Source organism: Alosa alosa, chromosome 19, assembly GCF_017589495.1.
Source record: "Alosa alosa isolate M-15738 ecotype Scorff River chromosome 19, AALO_Geno_1.1, whole genome shotgun sequence".
NCBI lineage: Eukaryota > Metazoa > Chordata > Actinopteri > Clupeiformes > Clupeidae > Alosa > Alosa alosa.
Window position 1 is genome coordinate 20,826,860 of NC_063207.1, and position 22,746 is coordinate 20,849,605.

Below are 22,746 nucleotides of genomic sequence, written 5' to 3' on the forward strand. Positions count from 1 at the left end.
GGTAGGTGGGGGTATAATTGTGTAGGGCCATGTATGCCATGAGTAGGACTTTGAAATGTATTCTGTAGGCAACTGGAAGCCAGTGCAGTTGCATCAGTAATGGTGTTACATGACTAGTGGATTTGGAGCCTATAATAATCCTTGCTGCAGAATTCTGAATTAGTTGGAGCCGATGGAGTAGCTTGTTAGGGATTCCGGACAAGATGGAATTACAGTAGTCAAGGCGCGATGTCACATACGCATTTACAAGGACTTCTGCACTCTGCTGGGTGAGCGCTGGGCGAAGCCGTGCAATGTTCCTTAGATGGAAAAAAGCACTTCGAGACATACTGTTTATGTGCGCACTAAATGAAAGTGTGTTGTCCAGTATGACACCAAGGCTCTTGACCTGGTTGGAGCAAGGGATGGTGCTGCCATCTATACAAAGGGTGAAAGGTTCCATCTTAGCAAGAGCTGATTTGGAGCCAACCACTAAGAGCTCAGTCTTCCTGCTATTCAGCTTCAGGTAGTTTTGTGTCATCCACAAGTTTATGTCATGCAGGCAGGCAGTAATTGCAGCTGGAGGAAGAGTGGCAGTAGGTTTTGTAGATAAGTAGAGCTGGGTGTCGTCAGCATAGCAGTGAAATTGTACACCATGTTGCCTGAGGATAGTGCCAAGTGGGAGGAGGTAGATAATAAACAACAGAGGGCCCAACACAGACCCCTGGGGTACCCCTCTTGTCACAACACTGCTCTCAGACTTGCAACTCATTTGTACAAACTGTGTCCTTCCAGAGAGATAGGAGGTGAACCACTGGTGAATGCTGCCCCGCACTCCGATATTGGCTAAACGTTCCAGGAGAAGATGGTGGGAGATGGTGTCAAAGGCTGCACTGAGATCAAGGAGAATCAGAATGGAAATAAGTCCATCATCAGCTGCACAGAGGAGGTCATTAGTAATCTTAATCATGGCGTTTTCAGTACTGTGCATAGGATCTAAATCCAGACTGGAATGGCTCGAAGAGGTCATTGTCCTTCAGGTGATCCTGGAGTTGAGTTGCCACTATCTTCTCAAGAACTTTGGAGAGAAAAGGCAAGTTGGAAATAGGCCTGTAATTGTTGAAGTTGTCAGAATCCAATCCAAGTTTTTTTTTCAGTGTTGGTCTGACAATAGCAGTTTTAAAGGATGGTGGTACAGTGCCAGAGAAGAGAGGTGTGAAATATTGATGTAATCATCGAGCAATAGATGGCAGGCAGCTCTTAACCAGGCTTGTTGGAAGAGGGTCCAGCTGACAGGTGGAGGAATTGCACTTTTTGATGAGGCCACAGATGGTACTTTCAGCAGGGAGACTGAATTCACGGAGTTCATTGATGGAAGGTGAGCCCAGAGTGCTCAGTGAGTATGATTGTTTCAACTGAGTAATGGAACATTCTAATTGTTGGTGGATTGCCTCAATTTTGGTATTGAAAAAGTTCAGGAAGGCGGAGCAGCATTCATCAGCGAGTTCCTGGTGGGAGATGTTATCAGGTGGCTTAAGGAGACCATTAACAGTAGAAAAGAGAGCCCTGGTGTTTCCTTGTCCTTCACTGATTATCTTTGCATAGTATGATGTTTTGCAACACAGAGTGCGTTTTATACTGATGCAGGTGTTCAGAATACATGTCTTTGTGTACATTAAGACCAGTCTTTTTGACAGCCGCTCCAGGGCCCAAGGATTTCATATGCCGGGTTCAGGTGTAAACCAAGGAGCAGAGTGCACAAATGAAACAGTTTGCGTCTTCATAGGAGCAAGTCTGTCAAGTGCTGTAGACATGCAGGCATCTAAAGGCAACTAAATCCCCCAATGAAGCATTAAAAGCAGGGGAGGGATAAGTGGCAATTAGAGAAGTGAGTTCCTCTGGGTCCACCTTTTTAATGTTGCGATTTGACATCACACGCTGAACCTTGGACTTCATGACAGGCAGATGGGTGTCAAACAGTACAGCTTTGTGGTCAGAGATGGGTAGTTCAGCAGTACTAATATTGACAGGCTTGATACCAGAGCAACAGACCAGATCTAAAATATGTCCTTTGTTGTGGGTTGGAAAGTCAACATATTGTGTGATCCCAAAGGAGTCAAGCATATCCATAAAGTCTTTTGTGAATGCATTAGAACATTTGTCCATATGTATATTAAAATCCCCCATCAGGATGACATTAGGAGACATTGCATTCAAAGCAGTAAGAACAGTTGAAAGTTCAGGAATAAACATATTTGATGGTTTAGGTGGTCTGTACAATACCGCAATAATGGTGGGTATGGGTCCTCTGAGTTTAACAGCCAGCAGTTCAAAAGAGGTGTGATCAGGCACAGATAGCGGTGTCAGTTTCACATTCTCGCGATAGAGCAGTGCGAGACCACCTCCCTTCTCGGATGAGCGGGCTTTACAGATGTAAACAAATCCATGTGGGACTGCTTGGTTCAGGTGGAAGAAATCATTGCTTTGCTGCCACGTTTCCGTCAGGCATAGAAAGTCCAGTTTGTGGTCCACAATGAAGTCGCTGACGAGAGAATCTTTGTTGGTGAGGGATCTTATGTTGAACAATCCAGCTTTCAATCGGTTTGACTGACTGTGCACATCCGATCTGGGCAGACAGGCAAGCACAGTATGGTCAACTTGTTGATCAGGCTTCAAATGACCACGATCAACAGTCCAGAGACAGGGGATTATTTTGTCATCTTTGCGAGCCATGCAGATTTTGTTGCGACGCGATCCTCGGTGGACATACTTTGGACGTCGGAGAATGTCGCGTTGACACAGAAGCTCCGCAGAAGGTGCATAGTTCCCCCATAGCCGGTAAAGTTCACTTATTAAATATTTCCTCATCCTTACTCCAGCAGATGTAGCCGATGCAGGAATTTGTTGTGGGTAAGCCTAGTCCTAGAGCGCTGTTGGCTTAGGCTACTGTGATGGAGTTTAACGTTAGGCTACTTGCATCCTTCGGTCAAAGACGTATGCTTAAAGCCTGAGACTGGCAGTTGATCCAGGTGGCCTGAACACCTGCCATAGGATTCTAATTGCTTAACGACTCTATTGTGATGTCATCAGCCCATGTTAAGTCTATGGGGAAATTTTGAGTAGTTTTTAATTAATACCGACGTAACATAGTTTGAATGAAGTTTCTACGTTAAACGGTTGAAGCTGCATTAACTGCGTTAGAAGAAGAATAATAAAATGCCTAGGAAGAACAGTACAGTGCATTTTCATGCACTGTAATAACTTGGAAGCGCATCATTGTACCCTACATATTAATGGTGCAGTGCCACCTAGTGACTACCATCGGTGTAAAATGTCACACCCAACAGGAAGTGAGCGGGTGCTTCCGCTGTAGAAAACATGCACAAACAAATAGCACACACGTCAGATATGGACCGCAGGTGCTCGGGCCCGCCATTGTCGCTTGCAGCTATATTTCCAATATCTGATCATATTGATGTACGATAGTTGAGCAAGCACACTTTTCATTTTCTGTATGGAAATGCAGTCGTTTCATCGGTCATCTTTATTTAAGTATCTCATCCTGACATATTGGGGTTGTGCGAAAGCCCACCCACAGTGATCGCGTAACGGGAAATATTGCGCACATTGCACACAGCGAATAGGCCTAAAGGGGGTGGAGAAGAAAAACAGCGCCTGCTTTAAAGCGTATCACGGGATTTAAACCGGCAGTTTTACTGCCATAATTAAGCTTGTGTCTGACAGTGCGACGGCTTCTCCATTGCGCTATGCAGTTTACAATGTGCTCTGTACATTCTAATCGGGTACCTACAGGGCTGTTTATTGCGTGTAGGTCTGAGACAGGAATTATTGATCATAGGCTTTGCCGTAGTGTCCACATGTCAGCGAGTGGCAGGGCCGGAGTGGGGCCACTTTTCAGCCCGGGAGTTTCAGGCCCAAGACCGGTCCACGTTTTCCATAGTGGTGGAAATTGGATAAATTAAGCAACATTTCAGCTCTTACTATCCTGTAGTTTTTATTAGTACCTTCAACAAATGTGTAAAGGTTATATTAATTCACTTCAACTGAGAAGTTAACAAAAATATTCAAATCTTCCACAAGTTAACAACAACAGAAAGAAAGAAAGAAAGACAGAAAGAAAGAAAGCCTTTCAAATGTAGCCTATTCCACGCTTCCACAAAGAGGCATATTTAACTAATGTTTAGGCTACATGTTTTTTGCATGCTATATTGTTGTTTGGTGATTTAGCCCACTCATTTACTACACACTCTTCTAAGCAAAGGCATATAGGTTCATCATGTAGCATAATTTTTTTGCTCATTCTTACATTAAATAACTAATTTATCCTCTCTACTTGTCCCTGTAGTCATGGCCTCCTCACTAATTTCGGGCTCATCATTTTCAGTGGTCGACTGGTTGATCTGCTGCTCAGGCTACCATTTTTACCGCATAAGCCTACACAGATCAAACTTCAGTTTTGTTATTAATATCTGCATACTGCAAAGTCTATGACTCGGATACAAAAGGCTAATATTTTAAGAAATGTAATATGTTGCTTGCAAATAGCTTGACAACGTTACAAACGTCCAATATTAGCCCAATAACTGCTAATAATCATTGCCTATAGGCTATCTCTCTTTACCAGTTGCCACTTTTGTCTGTAGGCCTAATCTAGAAGCTTGGCACATTTAGCAGCATCTACCTAGCCGTTTCAGTCCCTCCTGGCCTCTTTCTACCATCCATCCTTCGACGCTTATGGCCACTGTACGGGCCGGCCCGGCTATCGTATCTGAGAAAACTTTTTGGAAAAGACGGGCTATATGGACGCAACCAACTCTTTTTGGGAGGGGAGAACTCCCTCACACGGTAGGCTACAACCCATGCAGAGGCAACGGTGCCATGCACAGAATGCGGAACGTGTAGCCTAGCCTACTTTAAGAGAAGTTAGACTAACGTGACAAATGTCAATATTTTTTTTCCTCGACCGGCCCACCGGGAATTCTCCCGATTTCCCACCCCGGGGCCTGGAATGCAATGTCCCCCTTTTTCACTCTCAGCACAGCGCTGTTGTAGGCTGTAGGCAGTGTTGGGGGTAACGCATTAGAAAGTAATTAAGCTCGTTACAAAGTAACTGTAATTTCAGTTCGTTGTAGTAGCCTGTTGTTAGGCTGTAGGGAAGGCACATAGAGATCTGAAAACAGTGCCAAGTGCACATCAGCCCTGCTACAGAGCACTCAACTACAGTAACTATTATATGAAAAATTTCTGTTTAATTGCTCAGCCCTCCACTAGAGTATCATGACAGTCATTGTATCATACAATGTTCAAATTTAGTGTCTGCACAATATCAAGTAAAATGGTTCTGTTTCGTACCACCAGGTCTTTGTCATGTTTTGTGGGGTCATCCCCACATTAAAGACTAGGCTACATTGCAAATAAAGTCTATTCCAAAATAAATCAAATGGGATCAGCCAAGTCAGCTGCAAGCATAATGAATTAACATTTGGAACAGCAATGCTTTTGCTAAGCATAGAGCACTACGGCTGATGCTCAGGTAATGTACAGTACAAGAGTGCATTCTAAGTATAAATATAAGTATGTATACTCTTTTGACTTGTGAGGGAAATTTGGTTTCTGCATTTATCCCAATCCGTGAATTAGTGAAACACACACACAGCACACAGTGTACACACAGTGAGGCGAAGCACACACTAATCCCAGCGCAGTGAGTTGCCTGCATCAACAGCGGCGCTCGGGGAGCAGTGAGGGGTTAGGTGCCTTGCTCAAGGGCACTTCAGCCGTGCCTACTGGTCGGGGTTCGAACCAGCAACCCTCTGGTTACAGGTGCGAAGTCCTAACCAGTAGACCACGGCTGCCCCTATTCTGACCATGCCTGACTCATTTCAGCCACTGTCCATTCAGCCAATGATATGTAGAGCAACATGTTACTAAGACAACCAAGCACAAAGTTAAATCAAACACCCTTTATTTACCCCTCTTACAAAAGAATCAAGTTAAATAATGGAACAGTCCATCAAAAAGTTCGGCCTTCTGTTTCAAACCGATGGTCCTTGATACATTGAACTATATACCTTTGTCCCATAAATGAAGTTGTAACAAAATGTAAATACAATGTTCACAGTAATAAATATTCAAAACAAAATCATTTTTTCACATATAATATATATTCATATATTTATATAACTATATATGGTAAAAACTTTATTCTTTCAAGTTAAAGAAAAATGCAAAAGGATAAAACAAAAACGGCTGATGAGCAGAATGATGATTGCATTTTTCATTCCCAAGGCAACGGTTACCATGGCGATTCAAGATGGTGAGTAATAAATAGCTTGATATATCTTCAAGATTGTAGTGCATTACTGTAAATCAAACAAAAACAAAAAACTATAGTGCAAGCCTTTTTTGTTTTCTATGAAACAATGTACTATTTCATAAACTGTGAATAAATGAAGAAAAAAAAAATGGAATGACCATGAAAATCACTGAAATAGCTGACCTGGTCTGAGGCCACTCCTGGGATTTTGCCCCGTTGCACAGCTGTGTCACTCATGCTAGACTACCTGGGGTGCCGCCCATCGCAGCTAGACTAGCCTCCTGACAATAAAGCGATTTGCACTGCATTGTTAAACACTGCAAAACAGCTGAGAAACGTGCTGTGTCTTCAGTGACTCTACCGACCTGACATGGCACTAGTGACCCTCCCCACCTGACATGACGCTTCAGTGACCCTACCCACCTGACTTGACGCCGCATAAACGGACGTGCCTATGAGTGACTCCCCCTCAGTAGTGGGCCCTGGGAAATCTGTTCTGCCCTCTGCAGAGTCAGGGCCTTTACTGTGCTGGCCCTGCATCATATAAATGCACCTAACGCCCTCTTAGAAGGGTTTTGCCATGAAGGGTGACGTGCAGGGCAAGCTGCCCCAGGAGTGGAGTTAGACCAGAGAGGTGTAGTGGAAAAAAATAGAGTGCAGCACCTACTGATCCTGAACCTCTGATTGGCTAGAGTCCCTTCAGGTTCCTGATTGGCTACAGCTCTTTGGTGACCCGGTTGGCTGTAACTTGTCAGACGGCAAAGAGCCACTACTGCTCAGGCTCTTGACTTGCTGTAGCCTCTCAGTCTGGCTACAGGCCTCCAAACCCATCCAATCAGTGCACTGAAGGGGTTGTTCCTGGTCTCTGGATTGGCTACGGCCCTTTGACTTCAATGGCCACTTCAGTGTCCTGATTGGTTGAAGGCTCTGTCAGTCTACTGACTGACCACAGCTTGTTCTGTGTTCTGAGTCCTGATAGGCTGTAGCCCATTCAGTGGTCTGATTGGCTAAGGGCCGTTAGTGTCCTCCCTCTTGGCAGCAAGCCTCACACATGTGGCGAATGCCAGGCTTTTTTGGCAAAAGATTTCTTACAAATTATACAAAAACAAATAAACAAACAAACAAACAAAAAGAACAAAACAAACAAACACTTAGGTCTTGTGTAACCCTTAACGGTTTGCCCATTCCTAACCACCACTAATAGAGTCTTTGTTTGTGTAAGTGTACGTATGTGGACGTGTCCATAATATACACTTGAAGGTCTGTTTTTGAGTGTGTAAGTGTACATCTGTGGACGTGTCCATACTATACACTTGAAGGTCTGTTTTTGAGTGTGTAAGTGTATGTGTGTGGACGTGTCCATAATATACACTTGAAGGTCTGTTTTTGAGTGTGTAGGTGTATGTGTGTGGACGTGTCCATACTATACACTTGAAGGTCTGTTTTTGAGTGTGTAAGTGTACGTATGTGGACGTGTTCATACTATACACTTGAAGGTCTGTTTTTGAGTGTGTGCCTATACCAGATTACGGATCTTTGAGTTGTGCTTGTGTATGAACAGTTTGTGCATATTGTGCATGTACTTGTATGTGTGTATAAATGTATGCATAAATATGTGTGTGTATATATGTATGTATGTATGTATGTGTATGTGTATGTATGTGTGTGTGTGTGTGTGTATGTGCATGTATGAAGGCATGAATCTTTGAGTGACTTGCGCTAAACATCATTATTGTCACTGTCGTCAACATCGTTGCCATAATCATAATTTGATGCATAGAAAAAAGAAAACCCAGCAATGTTCAACTTAAGGAAAGTTCTGATGGGAGTCAATCCCTCATGCAGCATATTGGTGTGACACACGCAAGAAGGCAGGTTTCCGTCTGTGTGTGTTAACGCATATGTGTGTGTGTGTGTGTGTGTGTGTGTGTGTGTGTGTGTGTGTGTGTGTACACATGATCTGCCTTTGAACTTGCACTTTTCCCTGGCTTCTGGTCCCACTGTGGGGACTGTTGAAAGGGTTTGTTGTTAGGGTAAGGACCCAAGTTGAACTTTGCCCTCTGTGGAGAGGTCAAAGGTCAGACCTCGGCACCCAGCTCGATGACCCCCATCTCTATAATGGGAACCAGTTTATCCTCCACCTGAACCAGCAGGATGGCCCTGTCCATGTGGGAGCGCGTGGCCAAGTCGCGGCTGCAAGGCACCCACCGGTGTATTACCTGGACCAGATAAACATTATTATTATTATTATTATTATTATTTGGTTACCCCAATTTGGCAGGGTTGTGTGTTTGCAGAGGAATTGTGGGTAAAGTAGTCCTTTAGCTTTGTGGTCAACTCACATGTCCCTCCATACCCTCGCGGGGGCTCCAGTCTCTCCAGTAGTTACGTCCCGAGCGCAGCCTCACACACTCATCTGGCCACTGCAGCTCCTTCCGCTTGGACATGTTAATCACCTCCAGCACCTGACTCACATCCACTATCTACACACACACACATCTATATACACATGAACAATACAAATGATATTCATCACAGGCTGTGTGTGATTTATATTTATGTAGGTATGCACGCACACACATACACACAACGCACACACACACCCACGCGTGTTTCATTTCACCTGCACTCGGTAGGAGATGTCCTCCCGCCGCAGGCACCCGAGCGTGGGGTGGTGTGTGTGTGGCGCGTGCATCATGTGCGGGTGGTAGTGTGTGTGGCCCACGGCGCTCAGCATGGTGGCGGTGGTGGTGGTGGTGTTGGTGGTGGGAGGCTCCCCCAGGGCGGCGCCCAGCCCCTCGCTGCCCAGGAGCCCCACCAGCGTGTGCCGCTTGCAGGCCGGGATGCTGTGGCTGGACAGGGACCCCGAGGGCCCTCCGGGCGGAAGGGGCTCCACGCAGGGGCCTGCAGGGCCGCCGCTGCCCAGCCGCAGCTGCAGGGAGGTGGGCAGCGTGCGCAGCGAGAGCTGGCTGCTGGACGAGCGCCGGCATGGCTCCAGGCCCGTGGCCGACGTGCGCAACGATGAGTGCCGGCTGCTGCCGTAGCGACAGGACGACGACTGGCTGGCCACGGAGGCGCGAGCCGGGGAGTGGCGCACCAGACCGGACTGGACTGACTGGGAACTGTGACTGGTGCCTAGAGAGAAAGAGAGAGAGAGAGAGAAAACAAAGTTACCCAAATGTAGAGAAGCTTATTTAAAACAGACAGGGAGAGAGCGTGCGAGAGAGAGAGAGAGAGAAAGAGGATGTATGTATGTAGAGAAGCCTATTTAGAACACTGGAAAGAAGAAACTAAAAATCAAAAGTAGATTAGAATGTTATCTGGCCCTAAACAAAGAAAATAAATTGGCAGAATATCTCTTTACTATCAGAGATAGAAAACCGAGACTGACCCTAACTAAATACAGGCTAAGTGACCACACATTAGACATTGAAAACAAGAAGTCATGGAAACCAATATGTGGTCACTGCACAGGTGAGGTCGAGACAGAGAGGCACTTCTTACATTGTACATCATTCACTAATTACTAACTATCAAATTTAAAGATACCATTAGGAGAAGGAGACGGCATGTGTGTGTGTGTGTGTGTGTGTGTGTGTGTGTGTGTGTGTGTGTGTGTGTGTGTGTCCATGTCATGCTCACCAATGGAGTGGGGCTGGTAGGAGGGGGGGGGCCGACCCGAGAGTCCCCCCTGAGAGACGGAGCTCTGCTGCGAGTCACTGACTCCCCCATTCCCACTGCCACATGATAACCCCCCCGCGTCCGAGTCCTCAATGTTCCCCCCGCTATTACAGCCAGCACCGCAGCCCTTACGCAGCCTAATACAGCCCCACACACACATGCACGCACACACACACACACGCGCACACACACACACACACACACACACGCGCACACACACGCGCACACACACGCGCACACAGAAAAGGGGGAAAGGGAGAGGAGTGTTATTGAGTCCTTCTCACTGCAGCAGCTCTCCCACACTCCCTCTGCAGTTACAGATCAAGCACCTGCACGTGTATGTTGTCATCCCAACAGAGTCTGCTGCTGCAGCTCACTCCACGTGACTAACACCATTTACTTTATCTTTGTTAATACAACATAATGGGATGATGAAATAGGCAAGTCATATTCACTTATGCCCACACACAAACACACACCTGTGCCATGTGCTGACGATGAAGTTGCGGATGTTGCCGAAGCTGATGGGTCCGCCCAGGATGTGGCCCAGCTGGGCGTGGCTGTTGCAGTAGGAGGTTGTCAGGGGCGACACGTAGATGGGGTATCCGATTGGCTGATCGCAGGACGAGTTGATCATGTTGCGTAGAGCCTGCTTGGCGTTCTGGATGCTTCCGCGCTCTGGGTTGCGGTTCCGCAAGAACACCAGCTCCTGCTGTTGCCCTGCCCACAGCCCACGCACACACTCCTTATTGACCTGGAAAAAACACACACACACACACACGTTAGTCACCTTCAACAGAACAAAACATATAAAAAAAAATGAAACACAGAGCCTGTTAAACTCAGTCACTGAGGGGTCAGGGCTTAGATCTCAGGGGGCAGAGTGACAAGTAATCATTATTCCATAAAAAGAACACAGTGCTCTTGATGACCCTGAAGCTGAGGTACAGTAGACTTGTAGAAGAATGATGATCTTGTATTCTTTGGTGCTCTTGGTGTCCACACACACACACACACACACACACACACACCTTGATGACCCTGAAGCTGAGATATCGGCGATTGAGCATGATGATCTTGTACTCGTTGGTGCCACACGTTAGTCACCTTCAACAGAACAAAACATATAAAAATGAAACACAGAGCCTGTTAAACTCAGTCACTGAGGGTCAGGGCTTAGATCTCAGGGGGCAGAGTGACAAGTAATCATTATTCCATAAAAGAACACAGTGCTCTTGATGACCCTGAAGCTGAGGTACAGTAGACTTGTAGAAGAATGATGATCTTGTATTCTTTGGTGCTCTTGGTGTCACACACACACACACCTTGATGACCCTGAAGCTGAGGTACAGTAGACTTGTAGAAGAATGATGATCTTGTATTCTTTGGTGCTCTTGGTGTCACACACACACACACGTTAGTCACCTTCAACAGAACAAAACATATAAAAATGAAACACAGAGCCTGTTAAACTCAGTCACTGAGGGTCAGGGCTTAGATCTCAGGGGGCAGAGTGACAAGTAATCATTATTCCATAAAAGAACACAGTGCTCTTGATGACCCTGAAGCTGAGGTACAGTAGACTTGTAGAAGAATGATGATCTTGTATTCTTTGGTGCTCTTGGTGTCACACACACACACACGTTAGTCACCTTCAACAGAACAAAACATATAAAAATGAAACACAGAGCCTGTTAAACTCAGTCACTGAGGGTCAGGGCTTAGATCTCAGGGGGCAGAGTGACAAGTAATCATTATTCCATAAAAGAACACAGTGCTCTTGATGACCCTGAAGCTGAGGTACAGTAGACTTGTAGAAGAATGATGATCTTGTATTCTTTGGTGCTCTTGGTGTCACACACACACACACCTTGATGACCCTGAAGCTGAGGTACAGTAGACTTGTAGAAGAATGATGATCTTGTATTCTTTGGTGCTCTTGGTGTCACACACACACACACCTTGATGACCCTGAAGCTGAGGTACAGTAGACTTGTAGAAGAATGATGATCTTGTATTCTTTGGTGCTCTTGGTGTCACACACACACACACCTTGATGACCCTGAAGCTGAGGTACAGTAGACTTGTAGAAGACACACAAACGCACCCCCCCCACACACACACACACAAAGCCCTCACCTGGTGTAGTTTGAGTGACATGCGGATGGCCGGGACCACCACCTTCCTGAGGAGCTCCATGTCTGCAAAGATCCACTCGTCCCTCACCGAAGAGATGCGGAAGTCGCCCTTAAACAGGGCGTGCAGCCCGTACAGAAACGACTCCAAGTTACTGTCCAAGACAAGGACAACAACAGACCCAGGGTTAAGGACAGTGGGGGTGAAAACTCCAGTTAATTGAGGAATAAGGGGCTTATACCTGGAACAAAACTAGAGCAAATCTTATTTTGTACAAGTGCTACAAAATGCTAATTGCACCATCATATCTTCTGTTGTGTATAAGGAGCTTATTTTTTCCTAGAAGGCCCCATAAGGTTACTTGTGTTGACCTGTAGGAGGGGAACCAGCAGCTTTCTCGCACAGGAGGTGAGTTTGACATGTTTGTGGCGCCCTCACCTGGACATATGGTGAGCTGCAGTACCCAGTGCTCTACGGCCCAGCACACACAAGCCAAAACAAAGCAGCACCAGAGACGAGTCCTTCTCACTCTCCAGAGGCTACAGAGAGAGACCCGTGTTTAGAGACAAAGCCATGGGGACCATGTTATACAACACAGAGGCGTACCATTTACTAAAATACACTAGAACAGCACATGGAAGAGATACCACACACAGCCAGGAATGAACTGTTCTATTTCAAACAATGTTGACAGCACTCGTCTTCAAACAGAAAAGGATGTGGACAACCCTAGCAGCCCTGTACCGGTGCACTAGTGCCCATCTGTCCACTGCATGCATATGTATGTGTGTGTGTGTGTGTGTGTGTGTTGCACCTTGGTCCTGCGTGAGTTGCAGTACTGGATCCAGCTGAGGTAGGTCCCGCAGAAGCTGTCGCGTGAGATGCCGGCCAGCCGGTGGTCGTAGTCCTCATCGATGTTGGGGTTGAAGGTGGGGTCCAGGTCCACATAGTGGCGCTCTCCGCAGGCGCGCAGGCCCTCACGCATGGCCTCGTTGGCCAGCCAGTCCTCCAGCTTAGGAGAGGCCATCACGTAGTAGATGATGCCCTACAAGACACAGGTGGGGGCATCAGGTCACAGGACACAGGTGGGGGTAGCGCACACACATATCCACACACAGAAGCGCACACACACATCCAAACACACTAGCGCACACACATCCATACACACTAGCGCACACACACATCCAACAGGCTAACAGGCAACAATTAAAAAGAGACTTGAATGGGCAAATGCTCATCAACATCTCTCAATTGTGCTGCGTCATGTGGCATATGATATCCCATAGGAGATGTCAAATCAAACAGACGCATCACACACCTTAAGGGGCAGCCGTGGCCTACTGGTTAGCGCTTCGGACTTGTAACCGGAAGATTGCCGGTTCAAACCCCGACCAGTAGGCACTGGCTGAAGTGCCCTTGAGCAAGGCACCTAACCCCTCACTGCTCCCTGAGCGCCGCTGTTGTTGCAGCTGCGCCGGGATTAGTGTGTGCTGAGTGTGTTTCACTAATTCACGGATTGGGATAAATACAGAGACCAAAGAAATACGGGATCAAAAGAGTATATATACTTATACACAGTGTGTGTGTGAGAGTGTGTGTGTGTGTGTGTGTAAAGCCCCAGGGCCTCTGCTTTCTATTTTGGATTGTTCTTCCTGGCCTGCACTGCTGCTCAATGAGCCATGTCACACCTCTAGAAATAGCACTTCTCTCTGTTCATACGAACATTTCACCTTTTCTTTCCCTTTACAGTCCCCTCCCCTCCAGTACACCTCCGCTCTCTCTCTCTTTCTATCTCTCTCTCTTTCTATCTCTCTCTCTCTTTCTATCTCTCTGATGGGATGTTGTGATGACATCTCTCCTTTCTCTCCCCATGGGATAGAATGAGAATGTACACATACACACACACTCATGGGCCCTCTCACCTTGACGTAGTAGGTGGTGAGGATGCGGCGCAGGTCGAACACCTGCAGCATGGAGGCGGCGCTGTTGTCAGTGATGCTGTAGCCCTCCAGCACGTACTTGGTGAGCAGCACCTCCCAGGCCAGCCAGCGCTGACCGAACGCCGTGTTGAAGGACAGCAGGTGCGGCAGGTGGCCCGGCTCACAGCAGCAGCAGCCCTCGTCCTCCTCCACGCCCTCTGTGATGGCCTCCACCTCACGCTGCTGGCAATACGTACCTGGCGGACGGGGAGACGCGCACGTCGGTCAACACACACAGACATGGACAAGTAACACACACACACACACACACACACACACACACACACACACACAGACGAAAGGACAGATGCAGGCCTTAAAGCATGAAAATTCTGTGTCTGGATTCTTTGGAAGCCACTATAATTCTGATCTCTTATGACTGGGCTGAGCAATGTTGCTGGGCAATGTTCCTCATTATTGTGGTTCTGCATGTTCCGATTAGGGCTAGGCAATGTTCCTCATTATTGTGGATCTGCATGTTCCCATTAGGGCTGGGCAATGTTCCTCATTATTGTGGTTCTGCATGTTCCCATTAGGGCTAGGCAATGTTCCTCATTATTGTGGTTCTGCATGTTCCCATTAGGGCTGGGCAATGTTCCTCATTATTGTGGTTCTGCATGTTCCCATTGGGGCTGGGCGATATACAGAATATACTCAATATACTGCAGTGTTATATCGCAAATAGAGTATTTCACTGTCGTCATTTTTCAAGCGGCAACACTTGCTTTGGCGTTTCGGGTCCCTCTCTCCCTCCCTCTCAGTAACAACATGAAAAGAATTGCGCATCACACTCACCAACCAATCCTATCATCTATAACAGTCTATTCAGAAGAGGGTGTGATGTAACATTACATTACATTTGGCTGACGACATTTTTAATCAAAGCGACTTACAACATGGCAAACAGTTTAAAGCTTTTTAAAACAATTCTCCCAACATTTCTAGAACAATTTAAAACTATTCAAACGTAGAGTACAAAAAGAAGTGCATCGGTGAGTGCTGTTTTTATACAGTCAGGTGTCAGTTCCAGTCAGATCTAGTCTAGTAAGGGCTACTGTCTATGTGCTTGTCTGACTGTTTCGAAACACACATCTCACTCCCCACTCATGCTTTCCTCTCTGAAGAATTTTAATCATCAGTAGGCAAATAGTCATGATCATCCAATCAGAATAAATGAAATATAGTTATATGGTTGCCCAGCAACATTGCTCAAAAGGTTGCCCCATGTATCATCACGTTAACCTATTATCAAATATAGTCGATAAGTCTCATACATAAGCATGTGTGTGTGTGTGTGTGTGTGTGTGTGTGGTTGTATATAGACACAGTGAGTCTCATGCATAAGCACACATGTGTGTGTGTGTGTGTGTGTGTGTGTGTACAGAAAGAAACAAAGATCTGCATGTCCACACCCACACACCCCTCCCACACACCAGCACAGAATTGGACTCATTTCCCACTCCGCACTCTCAAGCGTTTGCGCTTAACAAGTCGTTCAGTGGACTGTGTCTCAGTAAATGTACGTGTTTGGGCCCACGGCCAAGCGAGATGTGATAAAGACTTAATAAGAGCAAACGCTTGAGAGTGCGGTTTTCTAAATGGAACTCAAAGAGGGATTCATTTGTGGAGTTGAGCGTTCCTGCTCCGGCGCCCATTTCCCACCCCCTATCCTCTGACCTCTGAACTCCAGGCCGCGGAGCTGGAAGGTGACGAGGCCGTTGCCGATCTCCACCAGGTGCACCAGGGCGTTGAGGTAGTCGGAGGCCAGGATGAAGCAGTCGCCCGTGGTGTAGCTGCCCCAGCGGCCCAGCAGCAGGTCTCCGCACAGTGAGTGCTGCAGCGAGCGCGTCAGGTGCTCGTAGAAGATGGAGTTCAGGTTGTTGTCGTCCGAGCCTGGGAAACACAGGAGCGAGCAAGAGAGGAGGTCAAGAGAGGAGGTCAAGAGAGGAGGTCAAGAGGAGGAGGTCAAGAGGAGGAGGTCAAGAGAGGAGGTTATGAGGAGGAGGTCAAGAGAGGAGGTCATGAGGAGGAGGTCATGAGGAGGAGGTCAAGAGAGGAGGTCATGAGGAGGAGGTCAAGAGAGGAGGTCATGAGGAGGAGGTCAAGAGAGGAGGTCAAGAGAGGAGGTCATGGAAGAAGAAGAGCGCTCACCTGGGTTCCTATCCAGCTGGGAGGCCAAGCGTGTGTTAGAGTGGTCAACTCTCTTCGTGCTGAAATAAATTACAACACACATCAACAACAGCTTACACACACACACACACACACACACACACACACACACACACTCACTCTTGAAGAGAACAATCTACAGCAACACCATTGTGCATCAGCTTCTGTGCAGTACATGGGTTTGTGATGTGGCCTCTAGTGTTAAATTTAGTCATCTTGACAGATATATCACATGTATATTTCTTTTGCACATCCTTCAAGTGCTTTACATTCACATTATTATTTGAAGAAGATGGATGGATGTCAATGCAATGCAAAGGCATATAACAAAGGATTATAAGGATCATAAGGATATATACATTCAGAAACTATGCATTTCCAACTTCAGCATGTACATTTAACAGTGTGAACCCCTGTGTGTGTTTGACATCTCCACCACCTTAACACAGAAGAGAGCTGTCAGGATTTCATCAACATGAACAACTGGAACAACAGAAACAAAAGAAAGACAGAGAGAGAGAGACAGAGTGAGAGAATGAGAGAGAGAGAGAGAGAGAGAGAAAGGGAAGAGGAATCAAATGGACCTACTTGTAATCCCTCTCCCAGAACTTGACAGGTCGGACATAAGAGGTGATGAAGATGGCGCTGCCCAGGAAGGGGTTGAGGGGAGTGGAGAAGATGGCCGACACAATGGCCTGCACAAACAGCATGGCAGAGTCTGGGCACAGCTGGTTAAGGAGGGCACTGAGACACCACACAGGTGATACACAGACCACAAGCAAGCGCGCGCACACACACACACTCACACGTAGACGCGCACACACACCACCTTTTGTGCAAAAGAAATGTAAAAAAGTTGGTAATGAGTGAAATCCGTGTGTGTGCGTGTGTGTGTGTGTGTGTTACAGAGATTTCAAGGATACGTGGAACAGCGAAAGGCTGAGCGAAGGCGTGGAAGGCTGAACCCCATGTGATCTGCCACGGAGCGATGTAGGTGTACACAAACCTCAGCTTATAAAACAACTCCCACAGCTGGGAAAAAGAGAGAAAGAAAGAAAGAAAGAAAGAAAGAAAGAAAGAAAGAAAGACAGGGAGATGGAGAGAAAAAAAACGGACAACAAGGTTTAATGATCAACCACCCACATGTGAACAGCACAAACAAATCTGAGGCCACCCCCTCCACCCATCAGTACGCCAGACACATCACTCCAGCATCATCCACAGGCAGGCTGAAGCGCTAGCATCAGTAATCTTGTTGCCTCACATGCAGCATTATGGCCACAGCCCGCCCTGCTCTCCTGTATTTAAGAGGGATAATCACATTTGGAGGTCACTACCCAGGCCCAAATAATCAAATTGCTGCTTGGCCGTTGGTCAATCTGGCTGCCCATTCTGCCCGCTGGAGCTGGACCAAGGGTCTGGGCTGGCGCCGCTACGCTACGCTACACTAGCGCTGCCACACCATTGACGTACACCATGAGACATTAGAAAGAGAACAAGGTCATCATTCTAGAACCTTTCTTTTCCAGAGCAGTTCTACAATGACAAATGGCATTCTGGAACCAGAATGGAACCAGGGGGAGTGGACTCTGACAAGCTAAAGCTAGTCGATACAAGCACTGAGTGTGTGTGTGTGTGAGTGTGCGTGTTGTGCACCTTGCTGAAGATGATGGACATGAGGAAGAGGTCAAGCAACAGGGTCTCGGACAGGTGCTGGTAGTCAAAGGTGAAGAAGAGGACGGTGAAGAGCACGGTGACGTACTGGTGCGTGGGGCTGCTGAAGGACGAGCGCAGAAGCTTCAGGCCCGCCACTGTGATGACCAGAGCAGCCAGCCTGAAGGAAAGAGAGAAGGTCATGTAGGCCTGCCACAGTAGCACCACACCAGAGCAGCCAGCCTGAGAGATAGGGGAGCATTCAGTGTTTACTTAGAGTATTTATGATGTAGAACATCCATTTATTTGATTTTTTGTTTTATTATTATTTATTGACTGATAACTACTTTTATTATTGTTTTATTATTGTTGATAACTCTTGTCATCTCAATAACCTCAATAGAGAGAAGAAACAAAGATAGAGAGACAAAGAGAGTGGTGTGTGTCATTGTGTGCCAGTCACACACACACACACACACACACACACACACACACACACACACACACACACACACACACACACACACACACCTCCTGCAAAAACAACATTGGCCATGTTGCACATGGCATCTCTTATTCACACCTTTGCTTTTCCAATAAAACAGTTACCATTCATTAATTCATTCATTCATTCATTTCTTTCAAGGGCAACACACAATAATTAACATTTCTGTAAAATGTGCCAATTAACCAGCCAGCTAATTTTCAACTGTAGTCCTTTGGCAAGATGTTATGAGAACCATCAGTTGACTTGGCCAGTTGTTCCCAGATGGCAAGTCAGCAATAAAATATATTTTACAAAAGCACATATAAACACAAAACAAAGAAGCAAAAACAAGACACCTTAAGGGGCCAACAGCAACACAGGACACTATGAGACCACTCTGTCTCTCTCACACACACAGAGAGAGAGAGAGAGAGAGAGAGAGAGAGAGAGAGAGAGAGGTGTACTGACTCGGTGTTGAGTTTCTTGGCCAGCTGCTTGGCACTGCCACTGAGCTCGTTGAGGATGACAAGGGGGTAAAGCACGTTCTTCTCTACAAACAGCAGCCACACGTGCAGACGCTCGAACCACATCACATGGGCTGCACCTAACACACACACAGATTTTTACAGGATTGATTGGAATTCTTTTGAATTCACACACACAATACTTTGTACAGCTTTTTCTCCTGTGTACACAAAGGCAGACAGACACACACACACACACACACACACACACACACAGACACTCACACAGACACACCCACACACAGAAACACACACAGACACACCCAGAAACACACACAGACACACCCAGAAACACACACACACAGCATACCTCTGACTAGAAACTGGTAGTGCTTGTGAGTCTTGAGCAGTGGGTGAAAGTAGTAACACACACACCCACACACACACACACACGGCATACCTCTGACTTCAAACTGGTAGTACTCGCGGGTCTTGAGCAGTGGGTGGGAGAAGCAGTACCAGGGCAGCTGCTTGCGGAGCTGCGGCAGCAGGTAGTGGGTCAACACCCCCACCGCCCCCAGTAGCCCATACAACACATAACTCAGAAAGGGCTGCAGAGAGGGAGGGAGAGAGGGATGGATAGAGAGAGAGAAGGAGAGATAGAGAGAAAGTGAGAGAGAGAGAGAGAGATAGAGAAAGAGAGAGAGTATAAACATGAGGGAGGGAAAAGGGAGATTGTAGAGTGAGAATGTGAGTTTAAATGTGTGAAGGCCATTGATCAGTATGGTGCAGGTGTAAATTGCATTCCTCCGTGTGTAGGAGTGTGTGTGAATAAGCAGCCCTGACTGGCGGCGCTCACCTGCAGGGCGATGAACACCGTGCTGACGTGGATGGCAAAGTAGAGCACAGCGATGAGGATGCACACAATCAGATCCGACTGTAGACGCTCATTCTGATCGACAACAAAGACACATACACATGACCTCTGGCCACTTCAGTTTTCTGAGTACGTCTTTAAAAACGCATGGACATACATGTGTGTGTGTGTGTGTGTGTGTGTGTGTGTGTGTGTGTGTGTGTGTGTGTGTGTGTGTGAAAGAGGGAGAGCAGTGTACCACTGAGTTGCGTAGTTTCTCAGGCAGTGGGTCGTGCACCTCGGACAGAGGGTCCTCTGGGTTCTTCTCCTTTAGGTTGGGGAAGACCTTAGACTGGACCAGAGATCTAGACCAGGGGGGAGAAGGGGGGGGGGAGGGGGGGCAATTAGTTAAGTTAATTGATAGTGTAAATGTTTCCATGTACAAAAAATAAATATTATAGTAGTTACTTACAACCTATGCTTTTGTTTGGATGTGGATACACATTTATGCTAATCTGGTTCCCATACACACACCCCTCAACACACACACACACACACACACACACACACACACACACTCACATGAGGACGCAGGGGTCGCTGCTCTGGCGACTCAGGTGGTAGGACACGGCCACCATCAGGCCACAGAACACAGAAAACAGCACAGGGATGTGCTCCGCATCCCACGACTCCTGCAAAACACACACACAAACACACACACACGTACGCACACAAGCACGCGCACAAGCACGCGCGCACACACACACACATTAGAAAAAGCATAACCTCAAACAAATACACAAAAAAAGTGTTATACGTTTTGCAGTACAGACACTATGACATTTATGTTAGGAAGAGCATGGCTCAAATAAGCAGCAACAACAAAAAAACTCATCTTGCCCTAAAAATGCCCTCTATACTTGCTCTAATGCCATGTAAATGCCCTCTATACTTGCTCTAATGCCATATAACTGCCCCTTTACTTGCTCTAATGCCATGTTAAATGCCCTCTACACCTGCTCTAATGCCATATAACTGCCCTCTATACTTGCTCTAATGCCATGTAAATGAATTCAGTGTGAAAGTGGCAGAAATTAATCTGCTTTGTTTTTGTGAGTGGGTCACCTTCAGAGCACCATAGCAGAGGCCATAGAGCATCGCTACAGTGAGGAGGCTTCGCAGAACACTGTAGAGAGAAGACAGCAGACTGGTGCATGCTGGGAGAGACGAAGACGAGACAGAACAGAGAGAGAGAGAGAGAGACAAAGAAAATAAAGTTTAGGTAAGGATAGGGCTATACATAAGCATTAATGCATATATAAATATAAAGTTGTATAATGATCATGGATGTACCAGAGACATGCATCATATATGGTCATATGTAAAGCCCTTTACAAGTCCTCCCTACTAGACTCAACCTCTCTATCTGGTTTCCCACAACTCAGGTCCCTCATTGCTTGCATCACACCTCAGAACATATCACTGAAACACTGTCACACATCGTTAATGGCTGCCATGCCTACAAAGGAATGTACATAGCACGTCATGACAGAATAGTAGACCTCATAGTGAAAGACATATCAAACATGTTCCACCCTCAGTAAGAATGTACAAACATTCCCAGGTAAAACTATCCATGTTTCAGCACTGCAATAGTAACTCTAATACTTTCTCACACCTGGTTGCCAATACGCCAGATGTTGTTATTATCAATGAGTTCAGTGAGGTGTACATTTTGGAGGTAGGCTGCACCTTTGATTCAAGGATGGAGGAGGCTTTCTGCACCAAGGTAGTTAAATACCAACCACTCCTAAACACCATCTCAGAGCTAGGCTATAGGTGCAGACTACTCGTATTTATATTTGGTAGCCTAGGACACGTACACAGGTTGGTAGTAAGAGGGCTGCAACTACTTGGGATGGCCAAAGGGAGGGCAAAGTACTGTGCCATCTATTATTGGCAGCCGCCACATATGGCGGAGACGTTGCTACTTATACCCTTAAGAACAGAGTATTGTGCTTAAGTTATATATCACTTAAGTTAAGTGATATTGTGAAGACCTGGTGCATGCTACTGGTCCATAGGTTTGCATATGTATTGTACTGCATTCTTAATATTTGTGTCCCTGTACCATTTTCTTCATGTGGACATAAATAAATGGTTAAAATGTGTGTGTGTTTTTGTGTGTGTGTCTTACCATTTCCACCGAAGATGTGGATGTCCAGCTGCTCAAACAGGTACATGACAAAAGTGTTGACCTGTGGTAGCAGCCCCACAAAGAAGATGACGGGAAAACACAACGTGAAGACTGGAGGAGGGAGACAAAGGGGCAACAGGAGGAGAGTGTTTAATCGCCACATATAAACACATACCACACACGTATGTGTGTGTGTGTGTGTGTGTGTGTGTGTTACAGAGTGTATATGTATGTGAGTGTGTGCACATGTGTGTATGAAAGTGAGCAAGCATCAGGAAGCACATGATTACCACGTGTGTGTGTGTGTGTGTGTGTGTACCTATGACGAGGTCTCGTGCAGAGGCGAGCAGCAGGGAGCTGGTGATGACCACGCCGTAGAGGGTAAAGCGTGAGGGACCCCACCACTCGCTCCCGTAGTGCAGCAGCCAGATGAGGGCGCAGCACATGCAGAAGTACACGGGCCGGCTGTACGCTATGATGCGGTTATGGCCCTGCAGACACACAGACAGACAGACAGAGAGGGAGAGAGGGAGAGGGAGAAAATACATTTTTGTTATTCATATATAAGTATTTGTATCATTTTTGTATCTAATTAATTTGTTTCATTTGCATTGTTGCAAAACTGCTTTGAAAGAGGCCTGCCAATTAAGCTCATTTCAATTGAAAATTGAGGCCCTTTATATGTACTATGTATTATATGATCCAAGATGGCGGTGCAGAGGCATCGCAAAGCCTCTCTCCAGATTTGGCAAATTAGTGGTAATCTACTTGTTTATTTACTGTTCACATTGCACTTTTCCGCTTTTTT

The 22,746-nt window shown here is 46.5% G+C and overlaps 1 protein-coding gene across 1 annotated transcript in view; it reads right to left on the reverse strand.

Annotated features, from left to right (window-relative positions):
- Positions 1-5,948: 5,948 nt before the first annotated feature.
- The window catches only part of pcnx1 (pecanex 1), a 66,934-nt gene continuing 50,136 nt past the window's right edge, over positions 5,949-22,746 (reverse strand). The window contains 23 exon segments of the mRNA XM_048228360.1: positions 5,949-8,535; positions 8,659-8,799; positions 8,940-9,451; positions 9,959-10,134; positions 10,477-10,751; positions 11,029-11,094; positions 12,137-12,287; positions 12,572-12,672; positions 12,948-13,178; positions 14,056-14,309; positions 15,790-16,005; positions 16,264-16,322; positions 16,870-16,999; positions 17,205-17,313; positions 17,938-18,115; positions 18,890-19,025; positions 19,346-19,496; positions 19,745-19,837; positions 20,001-20,106; positions 20,324-20,433; positions 20,867-20,958; positions 21,939-22,049; positions 22,258-22,429. Coding sequence (XP_048084317.1) covers positions 8,395-8,535; positions 8,659-8,799; positions 8,940-9,451; positions 9,959-10,134; positions 10,477-10,751; positions 11,029-11,094; positions 12,137-12,287; positions 12,572-12,672; positions 12,948-13,178; positions 14,056-14,309; positions 15,790-16,005; positions 16,264-16,322; positions 16,870-16,999; positions 17,205-17,313; positions 17,938-18,115; positions 18,890-19,025; positions 19,346-19,496; positions 19,745-19,837; positions 20,001-20,106; positions 20,324-20,433; positions 20,867-20,958; positions 21,939-22,049; positions 22,258-22,429 — 3,711 coding nt within the window. The 3' untranslated portion in view covers positions 5,949-8,394.